Source organism: Dromiciops gliroides, chromosome 4 (assembly GCF_019393635.1).
Source record: "Dromiciops gliroides isolate mDroGli1 chromosome 4, mDroGli1.pri, whole genome shotgun sequence".
Lineage (NCBI taxonomy): Eukaryota > Metazoa > Chordata > Mammalia > Microbiotheria > Microbiotheriidae > Dromiciops > Dromiciops gliroides.
Window position 1 is genome coordinate 424,928,493 of NC_057864.1, and position 24,252 is coordinate 424,952,744.

Here is a 24,252-nt window from a genome sequence, read left to right on the forward strand (position 1 = left end):
TGGACAGACCTCGGCCGCGCTGCTGGACACACGCACCCCAGGTCCGGCCCGAGCCCCCTCCGAAGACTTCACTGTAGAGGAGCGAGGTGAGTCCGGCTCCCAGCTGGGCTAAGGGAGCCCCACTCCGGCCTTCCAGACGCAGGCACACTCCAGGGGGCGCTCGTCAGGGCCCCGGGGTGGAGCAGCGGAGGAACTGTGTTCGCGAGGTCGCGAGCGCCGCCGGAGCGTTTGGGGAACGGCACCGCGGGAACCCGGAAACGCCAGAACTCGCCGGGCTGGCGGCGGCAGGCGCGGGAGGAGCTGCGGTGGCGGCTGGGCGCTCTGCGGCTGGGCGGACACGGCGGACCCGGCCACCCAGGGCTCCGCGCGAAGCGGAGCGGGGCCTCCCAGTGCGCACCGAGGTGAGCGCGCCGGCCCGGGGTGTGGTGGGGGTCGGGAGTTGGGGGAAGGCCGCGGGGGGCGGCGAGTGACCCACCCCCCTGAGTCGTGGCTGGGCTCGGCCAGGAGCCAGGGGCGGGCGCGGGCTGGGCGCCGTGGACTCGGCCGGCAGGAACTTGGAGGAGTGAGAGCTGGGACATTTAAAAATGCTTTTCTCAGCACAGCCACGCCGGGTAGGGTTGGGCCAGTGATTGCCTCCCCCTGAGGGGGAGGCCTGCCCAGAGTGGGCAGCAGCGATAGCTCGCGTTTGTGGGGGGCTTGCAGGCTTGCTGAGCTCTTTGCAGATTCTCTCACTTGATTCTTAGAACTTCCTGAGGGAGTCAAGTTAACAAGTATTTATCCAGCACCTACTATGTGCTGGGCACTGTGTGCTAAGCTCTGGAGATACAAAGAAAGGCAACCCCCCCACCCCCACCCCCAATCCCCCAAACTTCTGTAGAAGGTGGTAGCTGAGGCAAGCTTTGGTGCATAGGGACAGCTATGCACATACGTGGATGTGGGAGGTAGTTTGTTGAGTTCTGGAAATAGCTAATAGTTTGGCTACAACATAGTGTGTGAAGTAGAATAATAGCAACTTTGTGCAGTGTTTTCAAGTTTGCAGAGCACTTTACATCCAAGTAAACCACTCCTCTCACTCCCCAACAAACAAATCCAGTCCCTGTTCTCAAGGAGCACACAGTCTCACAGGGAGACAACATGCCAAAAGCTATGTGGATGCTGCTATTATCCCCATTTAACAGGCTAGGAAACTGAGATTCAGAAAGGTTAAGTTATTTGCAAAGGGTGACACAACTAGTCATTATCCCCGCCGGGACTTGAACCCATTGCTTCTGAATGAAAATCTGTCCCCTAAAGCTTTGCCACCTCTTAGAATATAAAGTCTACTAGTGATTAGTGGTGTGTAGTTTCAGAATCTTCGAATATTTGAATAGGAAGTGTCCTTGGAAACCTTCTAAACTCCTTATTTTATAGATCAGAAAACTAAGAGAAATTAACTTGGTTAAATGTCACACAGCTAATAAATGGCAGAGGCAGTGGGAGAGAAGTCAGTTATCCTCTCAGGGTCTATTTTTATATCAATGTTTGGAATAGATGATCACCAAAGGCTCTTGCGGCTCTAGTAGTTTGTGGTGCTGTGACTTTTCCTACATTGGCCTTAGACCCTGAAAGAGTAACTAACTTTTCTTCCCGATTCCAAGCCTGTCATTCTTAGAAGTGTTTGATTTGGGAGAGTGGAGGGAAGGGAAGAGATGGTATGCTTTAACCTGAGTGACTCACCTCCGATAAGAAGAATATAGGCCCCAATGAGTTATATAATATAACTCTGTTAACTTTGAGTAGCCATTCATGTAAACTAATTTCCAGTCCCATTTATCCACTGCCTATGACTCCAAAACCAATCAATCAATCTCTCTCTCTCTCTCTCTCTCTCTCTCTCTCTCCCTCTCTCCCTCCCTCTCTCCCTCTCTCTTCCTCCCTCTCTCCCTCCCTCTCTCTCCCTTTCTCTCCCCCTCTTTCCCTCTCCCTCCTTCCTTCCCTCTCTTTCTCTATCTCTCTCTCTCTCCCTCTTGCTCTTCTCTCTCTCCATCTCCTCCATTCTTTCTTCCTAAAATTATTCTGTCTTCACCTTGACCCCCAGCTCCTTCATCCTTTCCTGTTTTCTTAGTCTGGCACCCTTGCTCTGGCTTCATTTTTCTCTCCACACTCTTGAGGCTGTATTTTTATATCTTCATACTTAGTATATACACTATACTTTACTCTTGAAATTTAGCTTTTGCCAAGACCTAGCACTGTCTTACCTCTGCCGTTTACCTTTCCCATTCCTATTTTAATGCTTCTGGCCCATTCCAACTGCTACAAACTGAGGCCCCACTGCTATAGGTAGGGCAGTCCTTTTAATCTTCCCTGATCCACTATCCTGCTCTCATCAGCTGCCATGCCAGTCTTGTATCCTCAATCCATCCCCCTACACTTTTTCATCACCTTTCACACTCCACAGAGGACCTGACTTCTTATTTTACTAAGAAAATAGTGACTTCTCCTGACCTCACTCCACACCTCCAAACTGTTCTGTGTTCCTCATTCTTTTGTCCTTTGCTTCAGTCTCTGAGAAAGAGGTAGTCCTTCTTGGTAGGACCAGTTTCTCTACTTTTATTTTTCATTTATCCTGTCCTGTCACTTCTAGAGCTTGCCCTCTCCATCATTCCCTTTCTTATCTTTAATTTCTCCTTATCCATTGATTCCTGCCTGCCTGCTTAGATCTACCCTAAAAACAAAATAATACAAAACCCTTTACTTGATCCCTTCATCACTTCAAGCTGTTATTGTATATCTTTTCTCATATATTTGCTTCAGTTTCCTTGCCCCCTCAATTTCCCCATCCTCCTCCCAAATCTGTCCTGGTTCTGCTTTCCTGCTCTCTACTCATTTAGTGATATTAATATTTCCTATGTAATCAGTTACCATCTTAATGAAGATGACGCCAAAATCTGTATATCTTGTTGTTGTTTTTTGTTTTTTTTGGGGGGGGGGCAGGGCAATGAGGGTTAAGTGACTTGCCCAAGGTCACACAGCTAGTAAGTGTCAAGTGTCTGAGGTCAGATTTGAACTCAGGTCCTCCTGAATCCGGGGCCAGTGCTTTATCCACTGCGCCACCTAGCTGCCCCTGTATATCTTTTCCTAAACCCTTCCCTTAATTCCAGATCCAATTGCCAGCTGCCTCCTTGAAAACTCCACCTAGGTGTACTACCAGCATTTTACCCAGCATATCCCCAAACCAGACCCATTACTGTTTTCCCAAATCTATTTCTCTTCCACATCCCTCTTTACCTAAGTTTGCAAACTCACAATTACCCTTGATTCTTCCCCTTTACTTAGACTTAGTGAGTCTATTTTCACAATGTCTTTTGCATGCATGCTCCTCTCTTAAACCATCAAGATCTTAGTTTAGGACCTTTTGCCTGGCTTATTTCAGTAGTGGTCTTTTTGGTCTCCCTACTTCAGACTCTTTTCTCTTTAATCCGTATTCGATATAGTTGTCATATTAATATTCTTAAATCATGGGTCTGGCTGTATTACTTTGTTGTCCCTTGTTGCTAGTAGGGTGAAATACAAACTCCTCTGGTACCTAAAGCCCTTCATAATCAGGTTCCCACTTCTTTTGGCATTTCACATGAACTCCAATTACATCAAGTGTTTCGCAAGCACTTATAAAGCACTCTATAAAGTTGCTGCTGTTATTATGTTCTAGCAAAACTATTAGCTGTTTCCTGGACTTGGCATGCTATTTCCCACATCCATGTATGTGCATGGGCTGTTCCTATGCCTGGAATGTACTTTCTCCTTGATTCTGCCTTCTTCAAAGCTTGCCTCAGTTACCACCTTCTGAAGAAGTCTTCTGATCCACCTAGTTGTCAGTGCTCCCTGAAATGACTTTTTATTTGCTTTTCTATGTGTATGTTAAATCCCTAGAAATGCCTTTAGAACAGTGACTGTTTTTTTCTTTGTATCACTAGTATCCAGCACAGTGGGTGAAACGTTGTAATTACTAAAAAAAATTGTTGGACTGAATTGAAATTGAATTGCCTTAAAAATGTATTACATATTTTCTCTTGGTCTCAAAATTAATAGTATTTGCAAATGGATTTAGAACAAAGCTATTTTATCATCCTCAGTTTTAATTTTGTTTAGTATTTGAAAGGTGAAATTGCTTCCACTAATAAATATATTGTATTCCTTCATAATAGAGGTGCTTGAGGGGGGTGTATGGCCCTGTTATTAGTGGTTGTAAAGCATATTCTATTATTATTTACTGTATTTTCAATTTTTTAAAAACTTTCCACTGGGGAGAGGAAGTTAGCCTTGAGTAATCAACATGAACATTGGGCAATGTCCAGCCTCAGATACTTAGTAGCTATGTGACCCTGGACAAGTCACTTAACCACTGTCTCAGTTTCCTCTTCTGCAAAATGGTGATAATAATAACATTTATATTTGAGGATCAGATGAACCTTATTTGTGAGCATCAAATGAGATAATTGTAAAGTGTTTAACACAGTGCTTTGCACCTAAGTGCTAGGTAAATATTAGTTAACTAGATTGATGAGTAGAATTAGCAGCTGGTTGAGAGGAATGATGTTTGTTGGTTCCATGGTGTTATTGCAACTCTTTTACTAACTGGAAACGAGGGCAATTCATCAGGTGATATAAATTTGAGCAAGAAAACGCAAGTTAATCTGTGGGTACTCTTTCTCTTCCCTTAGGAAGGGAACTTGGGTGGAGGTTCCCCAAGTCTTAAGTCTACACTGAGATTCTCATTTCTTTTTCTTCAGTAATCTTTATAGCTTGACTTGTTGGCACCTTAGTTTGGTTTCTTGCCACTGCCTCCCCTCTTGGCTTTGGTTCATAATGAACCAGGCCTTTCCAGCTTTTCTGGAAAAGATGAAGACTTTCTCTTTCCAGGCTCTCTGAAAACATGACACAGTTCTCTTTTTGAGACATTACCAAATATTACAAAGAAAGCTTACATGGATTTAAAATAAGGGGAAGTTTTACACTTTTACCAGTTAATCCTTACCAAGGAACTAGTAATTTAACTTTCTTAATTTCCTATTTTTAGTCTGGGTAAAGCTCTTCTTTGTTTTATCCTTGAGTTTTGCTAGTTTTCCCCTGCTTGAACTGGATGCTAGATTCAGTTTGATAAGCTGCTAAATGTCTTGACTTAACCCTTTTAGAATGTGCTTCCTCAATTTAACTCCAGATGTTGTTGGAGCCCCAGGCTTACAGTAGGTATCCATCCCCTTTGCTGCATTCCTTTCTCTCCCTCCAGCCCCCATTGAATCTTCTCTTGAAGCAAGGCATTTATAGACTTACTTCACCATAGAACAGCTTCTGGACCTGTTGAAATCCTGTTCTTGATTCTAGATCCCAGAATAAGAAGCTTGCTATTATTTCACCCTGTAAGTATTTAGTGAGACTGGCCCCTGAAAGTTCTATCTTGCCCTTATTTCTCTTTTGGCCTTGGTTGGTTTCATCATACCAAAGTCAGTATTCAGATGTAGTGGATAGTTCTATCCTCTAGGTTTTGGCTTCTTCACTTGTTATCCTGGTAGACCTCTGGCCAAGGATTACAGGGACTGTGTTTCTTTCACTACAGCAAAAGTCTAACTAGATTAATTTGCTTCTTCCTGTTCAAGCTTGTGTTCTTTTGGTGGACATAACAGGTGACTCCCAAGCCAATGATCATTTTTCTTTCTATGGCTCCACTTTATGCTCCAGTGACCTCCCTTTCTCCAAATGATTTCTGTTCCCTGATCAGTGTTTCACAAGTCTCCCTTCAATGCAGATTTACAACTGGGGGAGGAAACACACCCTTATTTGTATAGTAAATTATAATAGGTAATCCCTTCCTCCCTTAACACCAGCAATGTCTGTGAGCAGGCAGTTGTGAGGCCTGAAAAACCATGGGGGTGGGGGGTGGGAGGATCCAAAGAAAGCTGCATACTTAGACCATCAATCCTTAGAGCTAAGGAATGGAGAGGGAAACTGTTTTGCAGCCATGCCAGACCAAGTCCATCTGCTAGAAACCTTGTTTGATCCAGCATTTAGTCTAGATAGGATTTGACTGGCTCCTTCCCAAGATGGACCTGGAAGAAGGGATTCAATTCGGACTGAAGGGGAGGGTGGAAAAAAGTGAGTTAGGCCTAGTTTTCTGCACATTTACAGAGAGAACTTGAGTTGCTTTTGTAAACTTACCTCTTTCTTAGTCAATGATGTGCTAGAGGCATCTCATGCTGGCTTTTGAGATTATTAAATTTTCAGTGTGAACTGTGGCACTTTGGAGATCAACTACAAATCAGGGCTTTATTATTTTGTTGATGGTCTAGTCTTAAAGTGATAGAGAAAATGTTAATATTGCAGATTAAACTTAAAACTGTCATGCTTATATTTTTTCCTTTCCAGAGAGCTGGTTGTTGAACATTTAGCAACAATCCTTGGTTATAGTGCACTCCTCATTTCCATGTAGTTTAAAGCCCTCTAAAAAGGAGAGAGCCTGATTTGGGGGGACTGTAGGAGAAAAAGGGAAAGCTGAGGACTCCTCCCCCATACCTCTTTAAAAAAATGTGGCAAGGAATTCAATTTAGGGAGATAGCTAGTAGAGAGTGCTTTAGAAACCAATCATTGAAGACTTGCTTGGAAGAAAAGTTGAGTAACTGGAATCTACTGGAATTCTATGTCTATGTCATTGCAGAGGAAGGATAAATTAGCAGGAAGAATCTGAGCCTTGGAGTTACCAGAACCTAGGTCCCATTTATAAAATAAGTATAGTGATACTTCTATTGCCTGTCTTCCAAGGCAGTGAGGATAATAATGTCTGTGAACCATAAAGCATTATGTAAATATGAACTTTGTTATTTGCCTATTGTTGGATAACCATATCATTTCAAGATATTGTGTATGTGTGTGTGCGTGCATGCACATGCATGCTTGCTCAAAACACACTTTTGAGGGAACATAATTTAGCATTTGTTATATCTGAAGTCACAAGTAAAAAGTTGTATAATGTGCTTAGCTATTAACCTTTTAAATGGGGGGAAAACCCCCAGTATCAATTAACAACTCTTCTCACTGGAAGATCTTAACTTTTAAGTATTTTCCAGTTCCTGTTTGTTCTTGAAACAAAGTATCCATTCAGTATTCAAAATATCAATTCAGTAAACATTTATTTATTTTTTTTTTCAGTAAACATTTATTAAGCATATACTGTATGCCAGGCACTGTGCTAAGTGCTAGGGATATAAATAAGACAAAGAAAGACAGTCTTTGACATCCAACATGAAATTGTGATAAATTCAGTGAATCAAAGAATTGTAATTGAGACCAGGGGTGTCCACAACACTCAGAAATCACCAGGCATAGATGACCTGCACTAGTTATTATTCACATCTTCCCACTATTCAGTAATAATTATGTTTTGGCTTGAAAAGCCATTTGTTAGGTTATATAGGAAAGTAAAAAAGAGTTAATACCAACAAATGAAATTATATCTACTTTTTTGGGGGGGGTGAGGCAATTGGGGTTAAGTGACTTGTCCAAGGTCACACAGCTAGTTACATGTTAAGTGTCTGAGGCTGGAGGTCCTCTTGACTCCAGGGCTGGTGCTCTATCTACTGCGCCACCTAGCTGCCCCTATATCTACTTTTTTTGAAAGGAAGTTTGTAACAATTTGAAAGAAAGGCCACAAAAACTCAAAAGGGAGAATTGAATCTTCATTCTTAGAATAAAGCAACTGTAGCATTCAAATAACATTTGAAGTGACTTTTTTTTACATGTATAACATGTAGGTGTTCAGTCCTGTAAAGAAAACTTTTTGAGAGAAAAGTTTGTTTCATTGGTTTGCGTATGTATCCCCAGTGTCTAGGACATAGTCACAGCTTTAAAAAGTTTATTAATTGATTGAATACTTACTGAAGTACTTAATTGTCATTGTATTAGGCGCCACAACCCTGGTTTAATCATTACCCCCAGTAAGCATTTCTTACAGACCTCTTTCATATTGTCCTGCATGACCAAATAGTGTCCTGTCAGATTTAGTCCCCAACCTCTAAGAATTTACAGTAAAAGATAGCACAGATAGGAATAAATATGAGGGCCACAGTTGAATAACAAATATTAATAGCTAACATTTATATATTACTTCAAGGTTTACAAAACATTTTTTATGTGTTATTTCCAGTGGTCCTTATTACCACCCTATGAGGTAGGTAGTGTTGCATTTTACAGATAAGGAAACTGAGGTTATAAAAAAGAGAATGACTTCTCAAGGTCACACAGCTAGTAAGTGTCTGAGGCAGGATTTAAACTCAAGTGTTCATGACTCACAAGTTTAGCACTACACACTGTGCCACCTAGTTACCTAAATGTTAAATGTTAAAAGTAATATTGAAGATTTATTAAGTGCCTACTATGTGTCATTCTCTGTTAAAGGAGATTTTTCTATATCTATCTGTTTGTATCTGTCAGTGGATCTATTCATCTATCTACAGCATATGCTTGTGAGACATCGAGTTTGGGAGTAGCTACAATTTTATATTTAGAGAGGGTATTTTTCAAAGAATTAAGCATTTGAATTTCAACAGTGAAATTCTATCTGGGCAATATCCAAGCACAGGAACAACAAAGAACAACATTAAACTTAAAAAACCTGTTTTTTATAAACATAAAGCTTCTTCTATTTGACACATTTATGTGTGTGTTAAAAAATAATTTTCTTTGTTGTAGTCATATACAATTTATACTAAGTTATGTAAATTATTAAAAAGTATCAGATGAGTTTGGGTAGATCCTTTTTAAGGATTTATGGGAGAAGATGGACAAGAATTGCATAGAATAAGAAGGCATTGTTGGATTATTTGTATTGCAAAATTGGGATGTCAAATTGATATTTGATCCAGGTTTATTTTTCTGAGTTCCACTCCAGTATATTACTGTAAACTTGGAAGAATTGAATTTTATTTTTGCCTTACCTTGTGTCCTTTAGTACTCAAATGTTACAAATGCAGTTTCAAACTACTTTAGCACCCTTTGAAAAATGTGAAACATCCCTTATAAGAGGGCTTTCCTGATTATCACAGTTGTTAGTCATTTCTCCAAATTATTATATATTTTGTATTTTTCTGTATACAGCTCATTTTTCCTCAGTAGAGTTTTAGGCACACTGAGGTTAGGGACAGTTTTGCATTTTGTCATTGTATTCTTTATCCTTCAAATAAAACCTGCCATACAGTGGACACTTAATAGATACTTGTTGAGTAAATGAATTTGAACATTGGTGACCAGAAACTATAATAACTCCTGCCTTTTAAGATAATTCTGTTTTGCTTTTCTATATGTGGTTATGCTTTATAGGCATTCAGGTTTTAAAAATAATAATAATGAATTATAGAATCTCATAGTTGGTTCGGACCACTTAGTTTATGCAGTCCAATCCCTCTCTGAACACAAATCTGGTCTGTAATATCTCCAACATATCTACTTCCTGTGAATGAAAATAGCTTATTAAGAAGCTATTCCGGGGGCGGCTAGGTGGCGCAGTGGATAAAGCACCGGCCCTGGATTCAGGAATATCTGAGTTCAAATCAGGCCTCAGACACTTGACACTTACTAGCTGTGTGACCCTGGACAAGTCACTTAACCCCCATTGCCCCGCCAAAAAAAAAAAAAAAAAAAGAAGCTATTCCTTCATCTTTTTTTTTTTTTTTTGCATTGGATTTAAGAATTACAGATTTCTGTAAACTGAGAGACAAATAAATATTTGTTGAATTTAATCAGATTTAGTACAGTCCCTTCATTCTGTGAGTAAGGAAACACAGTGCTAGAGAGGTTAAGTGATTTGTCCAAGGTCAAAAAAGAATAATATAAAGAATAAAATAATAAAGAAATAAAGAATAGCAGTACTCTTTTCAATTCAGTTCAACAATCACTTATTTTTGAGGGAGATGCAAAAATGAATGATATAGTTTATAGCCTAAGGAACCTATAAATCAATCTAGTACTTTGTTTCATTTTTTTCTCAACCTTTTAAGTATAAGCCTGATGTATATATTTGAAACAAATAAATCATAAGGATAGGGGCTATACTCATGGTATGACTAATATGGGTTTGATTGATACTCTTGGATGAGAACTTCCCTCTACCACTGCAGCTTGGAACTTTCTCTGCCACATAGCCTTCTGGAGTTTCCTAGAATGCATGTGATTTGCCTAGGGTCACACAGCCAGTATGTGTCAAAGGCAGGACTTGAACCTGGATCTTCCTGGATTTGAGGCCAGCTTGCTATCCAGTGTGCCATGCTGTTTCTCAAAATAAACCATTATAGAGAAATTTCACCTGCCTCTACCATTGGAAAAGTCATCTAAATTCCCTGCAAACTGAGGATATCTGTCTTTAGTTGAGGTGTTTGGACAAACTGAGACAATATGTGTGAAAATGCTGTAGGGTTTTCAAATTGAAGCCCTCTATAGTGCACAGGTGATGCATCAATCTGTTCTGTAATTATATTCTGAAATGATACCCTGTTCTCTCTTAATGAGATAAGACTCATACAAAGGCAGTAAAAATATTTAATCCTGCATTTTCAGGATGTGTTCTGCATTTACCTAGCATACAGTAACTATACCAATATCAGGTAAGTCTGTTGCTTTAAGCTCATTTTTCCCTAAAGTGTAAAAAGATATTGTGCTCTGTAATCAACAGATAAATAAATGCATAGCACTTTACAAAGTTTGAGGATGATATAATTTTATAAAATATTTAATTTTATTTATTTATAAATATTTATTAAGAAGGATTTGATTGTAGGTTCCTTGCAGCATTAATGCATGCAGATACACTCCAGTATGTCCTTATTCTCTTGATATTCTAGGGCAACTAAACTATCAGCTTCTAGTGAAGAAGTTAACCAACATTTTCAAAATAGATTGGTTTCTTCAGGGTTGTAAAACTTTTCATTGCTTAGACTGTACTTAGAAATTAATTCTGTGTGAAAGCCATGGTATTATGGTTTTATATTTATCACCTGAATAAATTGAGAGAAAAGTGCATTGCATGAGCCATGACCATGTATGATCCCTCCCAAAAGTGCTAATGTGGTAACCTGTAGACCTCATAAACCTGTCTGTTTGGAGAAATCTTGGTGTAGCTAGGTGGTACAGTGGATAGAGCACTGTCCCTGAAGTTGGGAGGATCTTAGTTCAAATCTCACCTCAGATACTTAATAGCTGTGTGACCCTGGACAAGTCACTTAACCCCATGGCCATCTCCAGTTGTCCTGATATATATTTGCCCAGATGGCTCTGGAAGAGAGTGTGAGGTTGGTGTCCTCCTTCACTTAAATCCAGTTCAGTGCAAGTCATGACATCACCCTAATGTCATGGTCCTCTTCGGGGAATGAAGGACAAACAACAACAATGGGGAACTCTTACTATGCTTATTTTCCATGTTTTTAATTATGCTGTTGCTTTCTTTCTTGGAAATGCCATCTGTTTGACTGGTAAAAGAAACACATTGGTGTGAACTTAGGAACTGTGGTCTTAAATAGATATTGATCTTCATCAGTAGTTGGCCTCAAACCTGGTTTAGTGTTCAGCACTACCTGAGTTGCTGCCTCCATTTTAATGGTGCTTTAAGATTTGTGAAGCCCTTACAATTACCTGGTAAGGTAGATTATGTGATATTTTTAGTTGTCTGGTATTATTAGGGCAACTAGGTGGTCCACTGGATAGAATGCCAGGCTTGGAGTCAGGAAGCCTCATCTTCCTGAGTTCAAATCTGTCCTTAGACACTTACTGACTGTGTGACCTTAAGCAAGTCACTTGCTTCAGTGCCTCATCTGTAAAATGAACTGGAGAAGGAAATGGCAAACTGCTCTAGTATCTCTGCCAAGAAAACCTCACATGGGGTTATGGAGAGTTGGGTATGACTGAAAAACAAATAGTATTATTATTTCCACTTTACAGATGAAAAAACAGGATCAGAAAACTTAAGTGATTCAAAGTCCCATGGCTACTAATGATTAGAGCTAAGATTCCAAACTAGATATTTTCATTCTAAATTCAGTGTTCTTATACTACACCATAGCTGCCTCCTAGAGCACCAGATTTTCTTCATATTAGTTAACTGTAGCTAGTTATGTGATAGTGTGGCAGCAGGGTTTGATGTGCCCTTGTGAAAGAAGATGGAGAAAAACACTTCTTAAAAGTAATGACATTATGGAAATAATATTCTTTTGTAAAAGGCACTAAAAGTGCAAACATAATACCTTTCATAGCTTTAGTCTCAAGATTGGAATTTTAAAATACCATACCTATTTCCCACTGAGAGGAAGTACTTAAAATTTGATTGCCAACACCTGACTATAGAAAAAGAAAAGTTGCTGCCTTTGAAATAGCAAGTTACTGATTGACAGCACAGGATAGATAAATGGATCCTGGTAATGTTTTCTTAAGCAAACAGACACCAGATACTTTTGAAAAGAAAAAGGAAGGAGAAATAAGGTGAAGCTGTTTGACATAGGATTCATTTAGCAACTAAAATGGTTGGACTGTTTTAGTGTAGCCATTAAAAAGAGTTGTTAGTAAAGCAGAGTGTATTTTCCAGGAACAAGAACTAGAGGAATTTAATAGAAGTCAGAATCCCTTGCTGTTCTCATGGTAACTCGAATGAGTTATACTAACCAGTATTGACAACTACTTTTATTTGTGTAAAATTGATTCTATTTTTAAAAATTTCCTGCATTACTTTTGGAAAGGATTACTCTTCAGTTCAAATATCCTCTTATTGCTAGATTTTGGAGATCAATAACTATTTTTGAGATATTTAATGTCAGATATGCATCATATCTGTTAGAAGTCAAGCCATTTGCTTGTGATTAATTTTATATCTTAATAATTTAGCAGCAAAAAGATTACAGTTCTTTAAATTCATAACATTGTGGAGTGAATCATGGAAGATAACGCGCTGAAAATTACAACTGGAAGCAACATTTCTGTATGTATTATTTTTTTCTATTCTTTTCATCGGGAAAACATTTTTTGGGATTTATATTTTGAGCTGTTTGACACCTCTAGCTAAAATACCAACTTAAATTTAATTTTTAAGATGATGTTTTTGATATATTTATGTTGTATATGTTTAGAACATATATAAGAAAAAAAAGAACTTATGAGAAATAGTTTATAGTAAATGAAAGCTTGATCTTCCTTAAAAATTAGTTGTCAGATGTGTTAGCAATTGAGTTTATTTTGAGTTTCTAATGTTATATGCTTGTATTGCAGTCTAAAGTTATTTTTTTTTCTTTACTGTTTAGATTTGTGGTTTTACCAGTGTAGGGAGCTCTTGGTGAGAAAGCTCCCTCTACCACTACATTCTGTGATTTATAGCTTTAGAGAGTTGCCTCAGTCCTTGAGAAGTTACGTGACTTGCCCAGGATCATACAATCTGTATGTATCAGAAATAGGACTTAACCTAGGTTGTCATGACTCTGAGACCTGATGTCTCTCCATCATGTTACATAGCCTCTTGCTGTCACTAATAGACATTTAAAGTATCGACATAAATTATTCAGAAGAGATAATATACATTTCAAACTTGGAACTTAAGTAGTCTCCTGCTACCATTCAAAATGAGATTTCTCAAATAGCCATTATTACCATAATTTTAGAGCTGAAAGAGACCAGCAGTTTAGTTTTAGATTTTTTCAGTCTTTCTTGACATTTGGATTTAAAAAAAAACTAAGTTGTTTATAATATTTATTTTGTTTTGTTTTGTTTTGCGGGGCAATGGGGGTTAAGTGACTTGCCCAGGGTCACATAGCTAGTAAGTGTTAAGTGTCTGAGGCCGGATTTGAACTCAGGAAACTCCTGAATCCAGGGCCAGTGCTTTATCCACTGCGCCACCTAACCACCCCCTGTTTATAATATTTAAAGGAAGTTGTTTTTAGGAGGTGAAAAACCTTTTGACTATGTATTACTGTGTGTGATTATCTGGGTACCAGATGTTGAAAGAATTTGTTTGAGGGATGTGAGGAGATACTGATCCTTTCTCTAATAAATAAGACAAAAGTAGCTGTAGAAACTTGAATATCTCTCAAAATGGGCAGGGAGATGCCTTCTGCCCTTATTACCTGTAGTAGCCCAATAAGTAAGTCTCAGTGCCCTCTACCTCCTTAGAAGGGATCCTCTAATCGTCTTTTTTCCTTTTTTTCTTTTTTCTTTTTTTTTAAAAGTGAGGCAATTGGGATTAAGTGACTTGCCCAGGGTCACACAGCTAGTAAGTGTTAAGTGTCTGAGGCCGGATTTGAACTCAGGTACTCCTGACTCCAGGGCCGGTGCTCTAACCACTGCGCCACCTAGCTGCCCCAATAGTCTTCTTTTCTTAAAGGAGGTCCAATAGATTTAGTCAACAGGGTCTTTTAACTAGAGGGTTGTTTTCAATAAATATGTATTTCCAAGATTCCTGGATAGACAGGAACTTTTTTTAATGAAATAAAGAACAGTTTGGAGAGCAGATAAAAGGTTAACAAGACAAAAAGACCATGAATGGCAATAAGAAGTGGGAATTAAGCTGAGAATAAAGTAAGGCCTTGAAGGTAGAAAATTAAATTCAGTGTCATAAGTCTGGAAGGAAATTATGGAGATTCCAATATAAAAATAATAATATTTTAAGTAATAGAAGTATAAAGAAGTGTTTTGCTTTTTCAGTTGTTTCTGTTTGCATAGTTTTTGCTGTCCTCATTCAGTGCTGCCAAAATGAACATTTTAATTTTATTTTATAAATTAAGTGAAGGCCAACATATTTCTTTGCATAATCTTGAAGATTCATTGGTGGATCTATTTTTTTCATCAACTTGGGTACTTCTTCAGTTGATTCATATTGAAATCCCTTCAAACCTCTTATCTGTAAGATTCTTGCTCTTGTTTTCCAGCAATTCTCCACAGATGATCTACTGAACAACCTGGAGGTTTTCTTTAAGTGTCTCTAGGGTAACAGTGTACCACTTAGGCCATACTTTTGTGTCATTCATGCTGCAATGACTAGCACACCCTTTTTTATGTCATTCATATTTTCAGAAATGTCATATGCTTTATCTCAAGTGGAAGTTGTTGATAGCATGATACCAGGCATATTTTCTTTGTTCAGCTTATTTGTAATTTTAATTTTTCAAAATTATGATGCATTATTTGCAGCCATATAGCATCACCAAGAGAATATTGATACTAAAAATAAAAATATTGGTGCTTTTGTAGAAGTGAGCAATTTGAAATCACTGAAAGTATTGTGTACTATCTACAACTCTGTCTCTTCCTCTTACTTAACTCTGGGTCCAGTTTGTAGAATGAATTAACATATGAGAAAGTTCCCATTCAGGTATAGGTTAGACTAGGAATGACATTTGAAGTCCATTTCACCTCTGAGAATGGATGGAGAATATGATGAATTGCTTCTCAGTTGAGATGCCATTATTTAGATGATTATATATATATATATATATATATATATATATATATATATATATATATATATATATAATTTTTTTTTTTAGTGAGGCAATTGGGGTTAAGTGACTTGCCCAGGGTCACACAGCTAGTAAGTGTTAAGTGTCTGAGGCCGGATTTGAACTCAGGTACTCCTGAATCCAGGGCCGGTGCTTTATCCACTGTGCCACCTAGCTGCCCCGATAATATATTTTTATATACTTTTTTTTTTCATTTGGATGGTTAGACACTTTTTGAGAATGAGATAATGTTTCCCAAATCTCTTGACCCTCTTTCTTTTTCTTTCTGAGGGAAGCACTGGTAGTATAGCAAATAAAATTATTCTTTACATTTCTGCTGGCATAAATTATTACTTAATATGAGCAAATGGCTACTTAGTAGCTATTTTAGCATATTAAGTAGCCTATAAGATCTCTTTAAAACAGGAATTAGGTATTTTATATTGATTTTTTAATACTCTAAGCTTAATGTGTATATAAAAAAAGGCCTTCATTAATTTAAATGAAAATTGATGGAAAAAATGTAAGTAAAAGAGAAAATAAATAGAAATTGGAAAAAATGCACTCTGGCTTAGGGTCTGACTTTTTTTAATTTGAAAAAAATGGAATTACCATGATTGTAGGTGCATTGTGTCCTCAGGTGTACTTTAGAAAGATAAAATTCTTTGAATAGATTTGGAATCAGTATTTGACATTTTCCAGGAGATTTAGATACCCATGCCAAAAGTAGGTTTCTGGCACCTAGTTCTCTTTTATGTTACTCTTAACACAGGAAGTTCAGGCCCAGATTTTTTTTTTTTCTGGACTTTTATAAAGCTTACTTCTAGGTTTGCTGAAGTGGTAGCATGACACGGTAGAAACAGTATTGGAATAGAAGATCCAAGTGCTAGTTCCTTCTCTTCCAGTTACTGTCTTTTGGCTTTGGTAAATTCATTTAGCATCTTTTTGCATCACTTTGTTCATGTGTCATGAAAGTTCTCTAAGGTTCCTTCCAGGTCTAAAATTATATAATTCTGTCATTCTGTGTAATGACTCTTTAGCTGGTAGAGCTTTGAAGCATGACTTGAGCATAAACAGAAGTGTTTGGTTCCATACCATAGGGCACTTGTCTGGTACAAGAAACATTCAATATTTACTTTTTCCTTTATAATATGAAGTTTCATTAAACTCTTTTCCCATTGATTCATACAAACTTTCCACCAGCATAAAAAAAATTTGATATTTACATTTCATGGTATTTTTCTGGGCACTATACAAATCAAGTTGAACAGATATTTAATATTTTACCCCAAAAGAATGTGATAGTAAAAACAATCTGAAGTTTGCAGGTGTTTTTTTTTATTATCAGTAGAAGTTTAGTATGTTAGTATTTAGTTTCTTACAGCACTGAGTCCCATCCATTATCCTCAGTAACATGCTTTAGAGTTTCCAGAGCCCATGTGCCCCATACCAGTTGACACAGGCTGAAGTTGGGGCTGGATGTATTGTGAAATAAACTTTTGTATAGAATATACTTGATGTAACTAGTAGCAATAAAGAGGCTGAAAAACAGAAAGGTGAGTATACAGAACAGTAAAATAGGTAGTTTAATTGTTTTTTAGGCAAAGTCTAAGTAAGATTCTGATCCAAAAGGGTGGATATTAATCCAGTGAGATAAGTTGGGATGGAATAGAGACAAAAAACATCCATGTAGAGCATCTTTGTTACTATTTTGTATTGTAGAGGAGCCAGAAGCAGAGAAAATTTGGTTAAAAAAAAAAAAAAAAAGCGGGGCAGCTAGGTGGCGCAGTGGATAGAGCACTGGCCCTGGAGTCGGGAGGACCTGAGTTCAAAGCCAGCCTCAGACACTTAACACTTACTAGCTGTGTGACCTTGGGCAAGTCACTTAACCCCAATTGCCTGGGGGGGGGGGAAGCAGTGCCATACATAATGTATTCATTTTTTCATTAGTTTTTAATATATTTGTTTCTACTTTTTGCATTTTGGCTAATTAGTTGTTTTCTGCTTTTATTTTTTCAGGCACCTGAAGAAAAGGCAATGTCTACCAATTTAAAGTACCTCTCTTTGGGAATCCTGGTCTTTCAGACTACCAGCTTGGTTCTTACTATGCGTTATTCGAGGACTTTGAAAGAAGATGGGCCTCGTTATTTGTCATCTACTGCAGTAGTCATTGCTGAACTTTTGAAGATCATTGCCTGCATTTTATTAGTCTACAAAGATAGCAGTACGTATCTAGTTTTGAGCCTAAGAACAACAGTGAGTTTATTGAGTTGAAGTTGTTTATGAATTATAAATGATGCTCCTATTTTTATTTCTTTCACTATTTTATCATGTAGTTCTGTTCTGTTGCAGTAGTTTTTTAGTGCCATAATATTTTTACTTTTTTAGTATTTTTAATTTTATGAGAACAGTTTTCATTTAACTAATTACAAGGTTTTTATGTCATATTCAATTAAATTCAACTTTTACTGCATTCTCTGTGTAAAACACTATTCTAAACATTGAGTTAAATACAAAATTTAGATAAAACATGGCCCTGGCCTCTCAGGGCTTATAGTCCAGTGGGACAATATAAGAAATACAAAAATAACCATTATCTTGTTAGATTCTAAGCCCCTCAAAGGCAGGTCACTATTTTATCTAAAATGTGTTTTTACTCCCAATATCAAGCTTAGTGTTCTTTATAAATAAAGCCTTATAAATGTTTCTTTTCTTATTTGTTTAATATGAAATTGTTCATGATGAATGCATAAGAGAGGTATAAGCAAAATGCTGCCATTACAAATTGGAGGATCACAGAGGATTTTCTGGAAGAGGGGGCATCTGAATTGGGCTTTAAAGGTTGGGTAGGAATTCAATGGAGTATGTTGGGATAGGAGAGGAGGAGTCAGTTTCGACACAAGAAAGAGCATGATTAAAGCCATGGAAATGAGGCAGTTGATTTTATAAGAGAGACAGCAGGTATGGTGGATAGAGTACTAGACTTGGAATCAGGAAGACCTAGCTTTGGATCCTACCTCAGACACTTCGGTATGACCACGGGCAAATCATTTAGCTTCTCTGAGCCTCCGTTTCCTAAACTGTAAATCGAGGGTGCTAGACTCGACTTTTGTGGCCCTTTTCAGCTTTAACTCTATAATTCTGTGATGCTGTGAAATGAACTGCATGGGGAGTAGTCTAGTTTGTCTGGAGTATAGCATACACCTAGAAAAGTAGTTTGAGATAAGGCTGGAAAGATCAGGACTGGTACAAGATTGGGAAGACCTTGGTGCAGGCCAAGGAGTTTCAACTCTATTTAGAAGTCATTAAAAACTTTGGAAAGGCTTGAGTAGAAGTAAGCCTAGGCAGTGTATGGTATAGTGGGTAAAACACAGTTTTGGAGTCAGGATACATGGGTCTCCTGGAATCTTGTCATGTGTGTCCTTGGGTAAGTCACAATCTCTGAACAACTGTTTCCTCATAAATAAAATTTATATAGTTCTTTATGGCTTACTGTCTTTCCACAAAATTGTTGTAAGAGAAGAATTTTAGTTGTGTTTATTATTATTGTTACACAAAAGGAGAATGCCTGGGAGTATGGGTCAGACCTGACTTAAGCCAGTCTAGTATTTCAGGATTGTCATGCAATGAGATACTTGTTGCACATAAAATATTTAACAAATAGGAGTTTTCTGAATCATAAAAGTGATTAATAAGGATACAGCATTGATTCAGGTGGATGAGGCTCCCTTTTGCTCCTGCGTCTGTCATGGTCGCAATGCATAATTAGAGAGGTGTGATGACTGTTGTTGCAGTGGGAATTACACCAAACCTGCGCCCTGACTTCTCATATGCTGAGCTTTTTGTACCACAGGAAGTCATGTCGATTGACTAGTTTAAATCCTATTTCACAGGGCCAGTCAAGTCCAATTCCAGGGATAGCCTCTTTGTTGCTTTAAAGGAGAACTAGTGGGACAGCTAGGTGGCACAGTGGATAGAGTACCAGCTTGGATTCAGGAGGACCTGAGTTCAAATCCAGCCTCAGACACTTGACTCTTACTAGCTGTGTGACCCTGGGCAAGTCACTTAACCCCAATTGCCTCACCACCACCACCACCCCCTCCTCTTCCTCCCCAAAAAAAGAAGAACTAGCTCCTGCTACATAAAATAAATGTGCCTCACTACATTGTATCCTTTGGTGAGAAGGTTCCTCAGGTTCTCTAAGTAATCTTCCACAATGGTCCTATGGTTGCTGGTAGATAATCCTGACCTTGAAGATTCAGAAAACCTTGGCATGGGTAACACTGGAGGAAAAGCTTAATATAGGCATAAGAACAGTAAAAATGGAAAGACAACAAACAATTTAATGCTCCTTTTCCAAGTTCATGTAGTGGAAGTGATGTCAGGGCTGTTCCACAGTGGGTCTCCCTGATGTAAAATAGCAAAGATAAAGGGAATCATCTTTGTCGTCATCAGGACCTCAGCACAGTGATGCCACTTTCCAGAGAGCTGTTGATCCCATCACAGCCGAGGATCATTTTAGCAAGATAACTAAGAGGTCATAATGATGGATGGCTTAGAGTGGGAATAGAGGAGAAGCAAAAAGACCTGTTAAGAATCTCTTGAAATAGGGGCGGCTAGGTGGTGCAGTGGATAGAGCACTGGCCCTGGATTCAGGAGGACCTGAGTTCCAATCCGGCCTCAGACACTTGACACTTAATGGCTGTGTGACCCTGGGCAAGTCACTTAACCCCCATTGTCCCGCCAAAAAAAAAAAAAAAAAAAAGAATCTCTTGAAATAGTTCAGGTTGGTCACGAGTGCCTGTACCAGATGTTAGCAGTGGGAGTGGAATAATGAATGGATTGGAAAGATATTATAGAAGTGAAATCTTCAGGTCTTGCTAACTGGATATGAGAAGTGAGAGAGAGGGAACAGTCAATGATTATCCCAAGTTTTAGACATGGATTTTGGGGTAAATGGTGGTACCACTGAAAGAAATAGTGCAGTTAGGAGGAGTAGCAGGTTGGAGTATCCTGGTAGAGATATTTAGTGGGCATTTGGAGATGTGCATCTGAAGCTCAGGAGAGAAATGAATATTTACTGGGAATGAAAGAAAATCACTTTGTTTTATATGATATCCTGTGCTTAATTTGCTACAAATATAATGAATGTTCACCCAGTCTATTTTTTTGTTGTTCAGTTGGCTATTCCACTTGTTTCTTTGATGCTCTCTTGAGATTACATGGTATTTAGGATTGCAAACCTTGAGTTCCATCATGTGTGTCTATAAGATACTAATAGCTTAAGATCTTATGGAGGCAAAGTATAACTTCATAAACATTCTCTGAATATTAATATTAAGTACCAATCTCAAGATAGTTAATTGATCAGATATTTTGGTTTCTTTGTGTATCAAAGTCTATCTTTGGGTTAATGAAGAATTTGTGTAGCCATGCTACTGGTCTTTGGTGAGGCCTTTGGGGCAAATTCCATGTTTCCTTAGGTAACTGGATTCTGGGCAAATTAGCATTTCAGTTTGTGTTGTAGTAGTCACTTTCAAAATAAGGACAAACAAGACTTGCCTTCCTACCTTTCTAAGGCCCACCTTTTTAGACCTGTTTCTTTGAGATTTCATGCTTGATTTCCCGAAATAAAGGATTCATTTCCCCAAATAAGGGAAGGTTCTGTTGTGTTTCACATTGCCTTGTACATAGTACTTTTTTTTTTTTTTGGACAGCACCTGTAATTTCCTAGTGGTAGGGAGCTCTCTGGGAGGACATTCTCACAAACAAAGTAGATTATAGTTTTAGAAAGTTGCCTGGGGTTATTTGAGAGAGCAAGTGATATTCTGAAGCCAGTAGGCCTCAGAGGCAGGCCTTGAGCAGAGTTCTTTCTGCCTATTAGGTTAGTTTGCCATCCACTGCTCCATGCTACCTTTTGCATATATTATGTACTTAATGAATATTTGAATTATCTGATGAATGCAGCTAGTAGGAAGGTAGGCCGACCTACTTGCTTCGTGTAACTATCATAAGGGTAAACAAATAGAACTGTTGCTCAGTTATTTTGTGGCTCAGGTTTTTGAGGTATCCAGGGATTTTGAGAGGCACTATTTACAGATGCAGATTGCATATTTAATCTAGATTAAACTAGAAGTTGTGAAGGTAGAAATTCCAAGATTTGAGAACAAATCGTATACATAGGGTGTGTAAGAGGGAGGAGTTGAGGATGATACAGAGGTTTTGAAGCCCAATGACTAGAAGGATGTTAATACCCTCAACAATAATAAGAAAAAGTTAAAATTCAAAAGAGGGAAAGATTTTAGGGGAAAGAAAATACATTTTCTTTTGGACAGGTTAAGATTGAGGTGCTTTTGGATCATACTTTTCAAGAAGCCCAAAGGTAGCTGGTGATGGCAAATTATTGGGGGAGTCTAAGGCTAATTATATAGATTTGTGAATCATTTACATAGAGATGTGAATTGAACTATGAGTGATGGTCACTGAGTGAGATAACATAGAGCAGGGTTCTGCAAACTGGTCCTCGGGTCAGATCTGGTCCCTTGCCTGTTTTTGTATGGCCAGTAAGCTATGAGTGATTTTTACATCATTAAATAAATTTTTATTTTAAAATGTAATATCATACTTAGCCTACTGTCTATGCAAAAAACAGGTGGCAGGCTGGATGCTGGATTTATCCCAAGAATAAGTTTGTTGACCCATAGTAGAGAGGGAAAATTGAAGACTCAGGAGAGAGATTGGGGCGGGGGGGGGGCACCCATGGTCCGTAGCCATGATATGAATGAAGAACCTGCTAAAGAAACAGAGAAGGAAATGTCAGACAGATAGAACAAGGAAAGAAAAATATCATGAAAACTCAAAAAAGGGAGAAATTATCCAGAAAGAGAAAGTGGGCAGCAGAGACATGATGTAGAGAGGTCAAGAAGGATGAGGATTCATTCAGAAAAGGCTTAGGTTGCACAATTAAAAGATCATTGGTAACTTTGTAGGGAGTAGTTTCTGTTGAATAATGAAGTCGAAAGCCTAATTGCAGATGGTTTAGAGGAAAAGAAGTGAAAATACCTATTATAGATAGCCTTCTCAAGTTTTAGATATAAAAGGCAGGAAAGATAGAAGACAGTAGCTAGTGGGGGTAGTGGGTTCTTATATGAGGTCCCCCCCCCTTTTCTCTAAATAGATTTAAGAGACCAGGAATTGATAAATAGGAAAAGATTAAAGGTTAGAGAAGTAGAGTGGGAATAGATAGTCTGCTGGAGAAGACCCAAGGGATGGGATCAAGGATACATGTAGAGGGCTTGGTCTTGAGGATGAGAAGGGGAGAAGGAGGAACCCAGAAATTGGCCTGGATATTTTAGCTGAAGTATGAGATGAGGCTCTCAGCTGAAAGGGTTGGAGGAAAGATGCCAAGGGAAGCTTGTAGGATAGCAAATAGATTAGGGAGGAGTAGGATTCAGTTGAGATCAGATAACCCAAATATACTCTGGAAGCAGAGAGTGGATATAATCCAGGATTGGGTTTTGTCTAGGCGTGATTGGTGATAAGAAATGTCTGAGGGAAATTGTATAAGGTTCATTTATTTCACAAAGGAGTCAAGATAAGGAAGGGAGCAGAAGGTCACCTGTATAGAGGTGTTAGCCTGGAAAGAACTGAAGGGTGGAGAAGATCTTGGTGAAGACTTAAGAACAGGGTCATGGGGTCAGAAGACAAAGGGGAAAATGTAATGATGAAAGGCCAAAGGAAATTTTGGAGTTTTTGAACATGAAGTGAAACACTTGTGGGTAGTGGCAAAATCAAGAGCATCTGTGTGTGTAGCTAAGGTAGAATAGCAAAATAAGCCATGGAAATTGAGTAGTTTGAGAAGCCGGGAAGTTAGAGTATTTAAGAGAGCATAAATTTGTATATTGAGATCCCTTTAGTATCAGGGCAGGAGTTAGAATAGAGAGAAAGACTGTTAGCCAGACACTGAACTCATTGAAGAAGGAAGAATGTCTTAGAGGCAACTAAAATCAGGACTGGTTGATAAATTTATACACTGACCATCTGCTGAGAGATGGTAGTAGATTATATAGATGGAAAGTCTGCACATGGTAATGGGAAGGAAGAAGTATTCCAACTCCCTCACTACAGTCAGTTCAGTATAAAAGAAGGTATTGGGGGGTGGGGGGACAGCTAGATGGTGCAGTGGATAAAGCACCGGCCCTGGATGCAAGAGAACCTGAGTTCAAATCCAGCCTCAGACACTTGACACTTACTAGCTGTGTGACCCTGGGCAAGTCACTTAATCCTTATTGCCCCACAAGAAAAAAAAAAAGAAGGTATCAGCAGTGGATGTAGAAAGAGTAGCTAAGGTATCAATGTCACAAGGAGGGAACCAGGTCTCAAGTGAATGCCAGAAGGTTAAGAGTGAGAAAGGAAGTTTAAGTTGAAAGAAAGTTTATTAATTGAGCAGTTGAACGTGAGGAGAAATTTGTACTTTGGCAGCTCAGAATCACTAGAATAAGACAAGTGTGCGGGGTTTGGAGTATGCTAACCAGTGAGGAATGTAACCAAGCAAAGTGTCAGTGGTTAGAAAGAGATCCATTAAGTGAAATATATGGTTAGATTGTTCAAGGTCTTCCTATCAGATCCAGCCATGTGGCAGGTGGTGCTGTGTCCTGTGTATTGAGCAGAAAGAACATGTAGGGAGTCCATTTGGGAGCTGTTGGTGCTAAATCTGGGTTAGAGAAGGTCATAGAGGATGGTAGATGGAGGACATTTTTGT

At 38.6% G+C, this 24,252-nt stretch overlaps 1 protein-coding gene across 5 annotated transcripts in view; it reads left to right on the forward strand.

Moving 5' to 3' along the window:
* The first annotated feature begins 79 nt into the window (after positions 1 to 79).
* Positions 80 to 24,252, forward strand: part of SLC35A3 (solute carrier family 35 member A3) — a 58,229-nt gene continuing 34,056 nt past the window's right edge. For 2 of the 5 annotated variants that reach the window (XM_044005381.1, XM_044005384.1), the window contains exons 1-3: positions 290 to 401; positions 12,892 to 12,985; positions 17,511 to 17,715. In XM_044005381.1, coding sequence (XP_043861316.1) covers positions 12,941 to 12,985; positions 17,511 to 17,715 — 250 coding nt within the window. In that variant the 5' untranslated portion in view covers positions 290 to 401; positions 12,892 to 12,940. Of the gene's footprint in view, positions 402 to 10,608; positions 10,626 to 12,891; positions 12,986 to 17,510; positions 17,716 to 24,252 lie in introns of those variants that run through there. The other 3 variants (XM_044005382.1, XM_044005383.1, XM_044005385.1) reach the window with 3 other exon arrangements.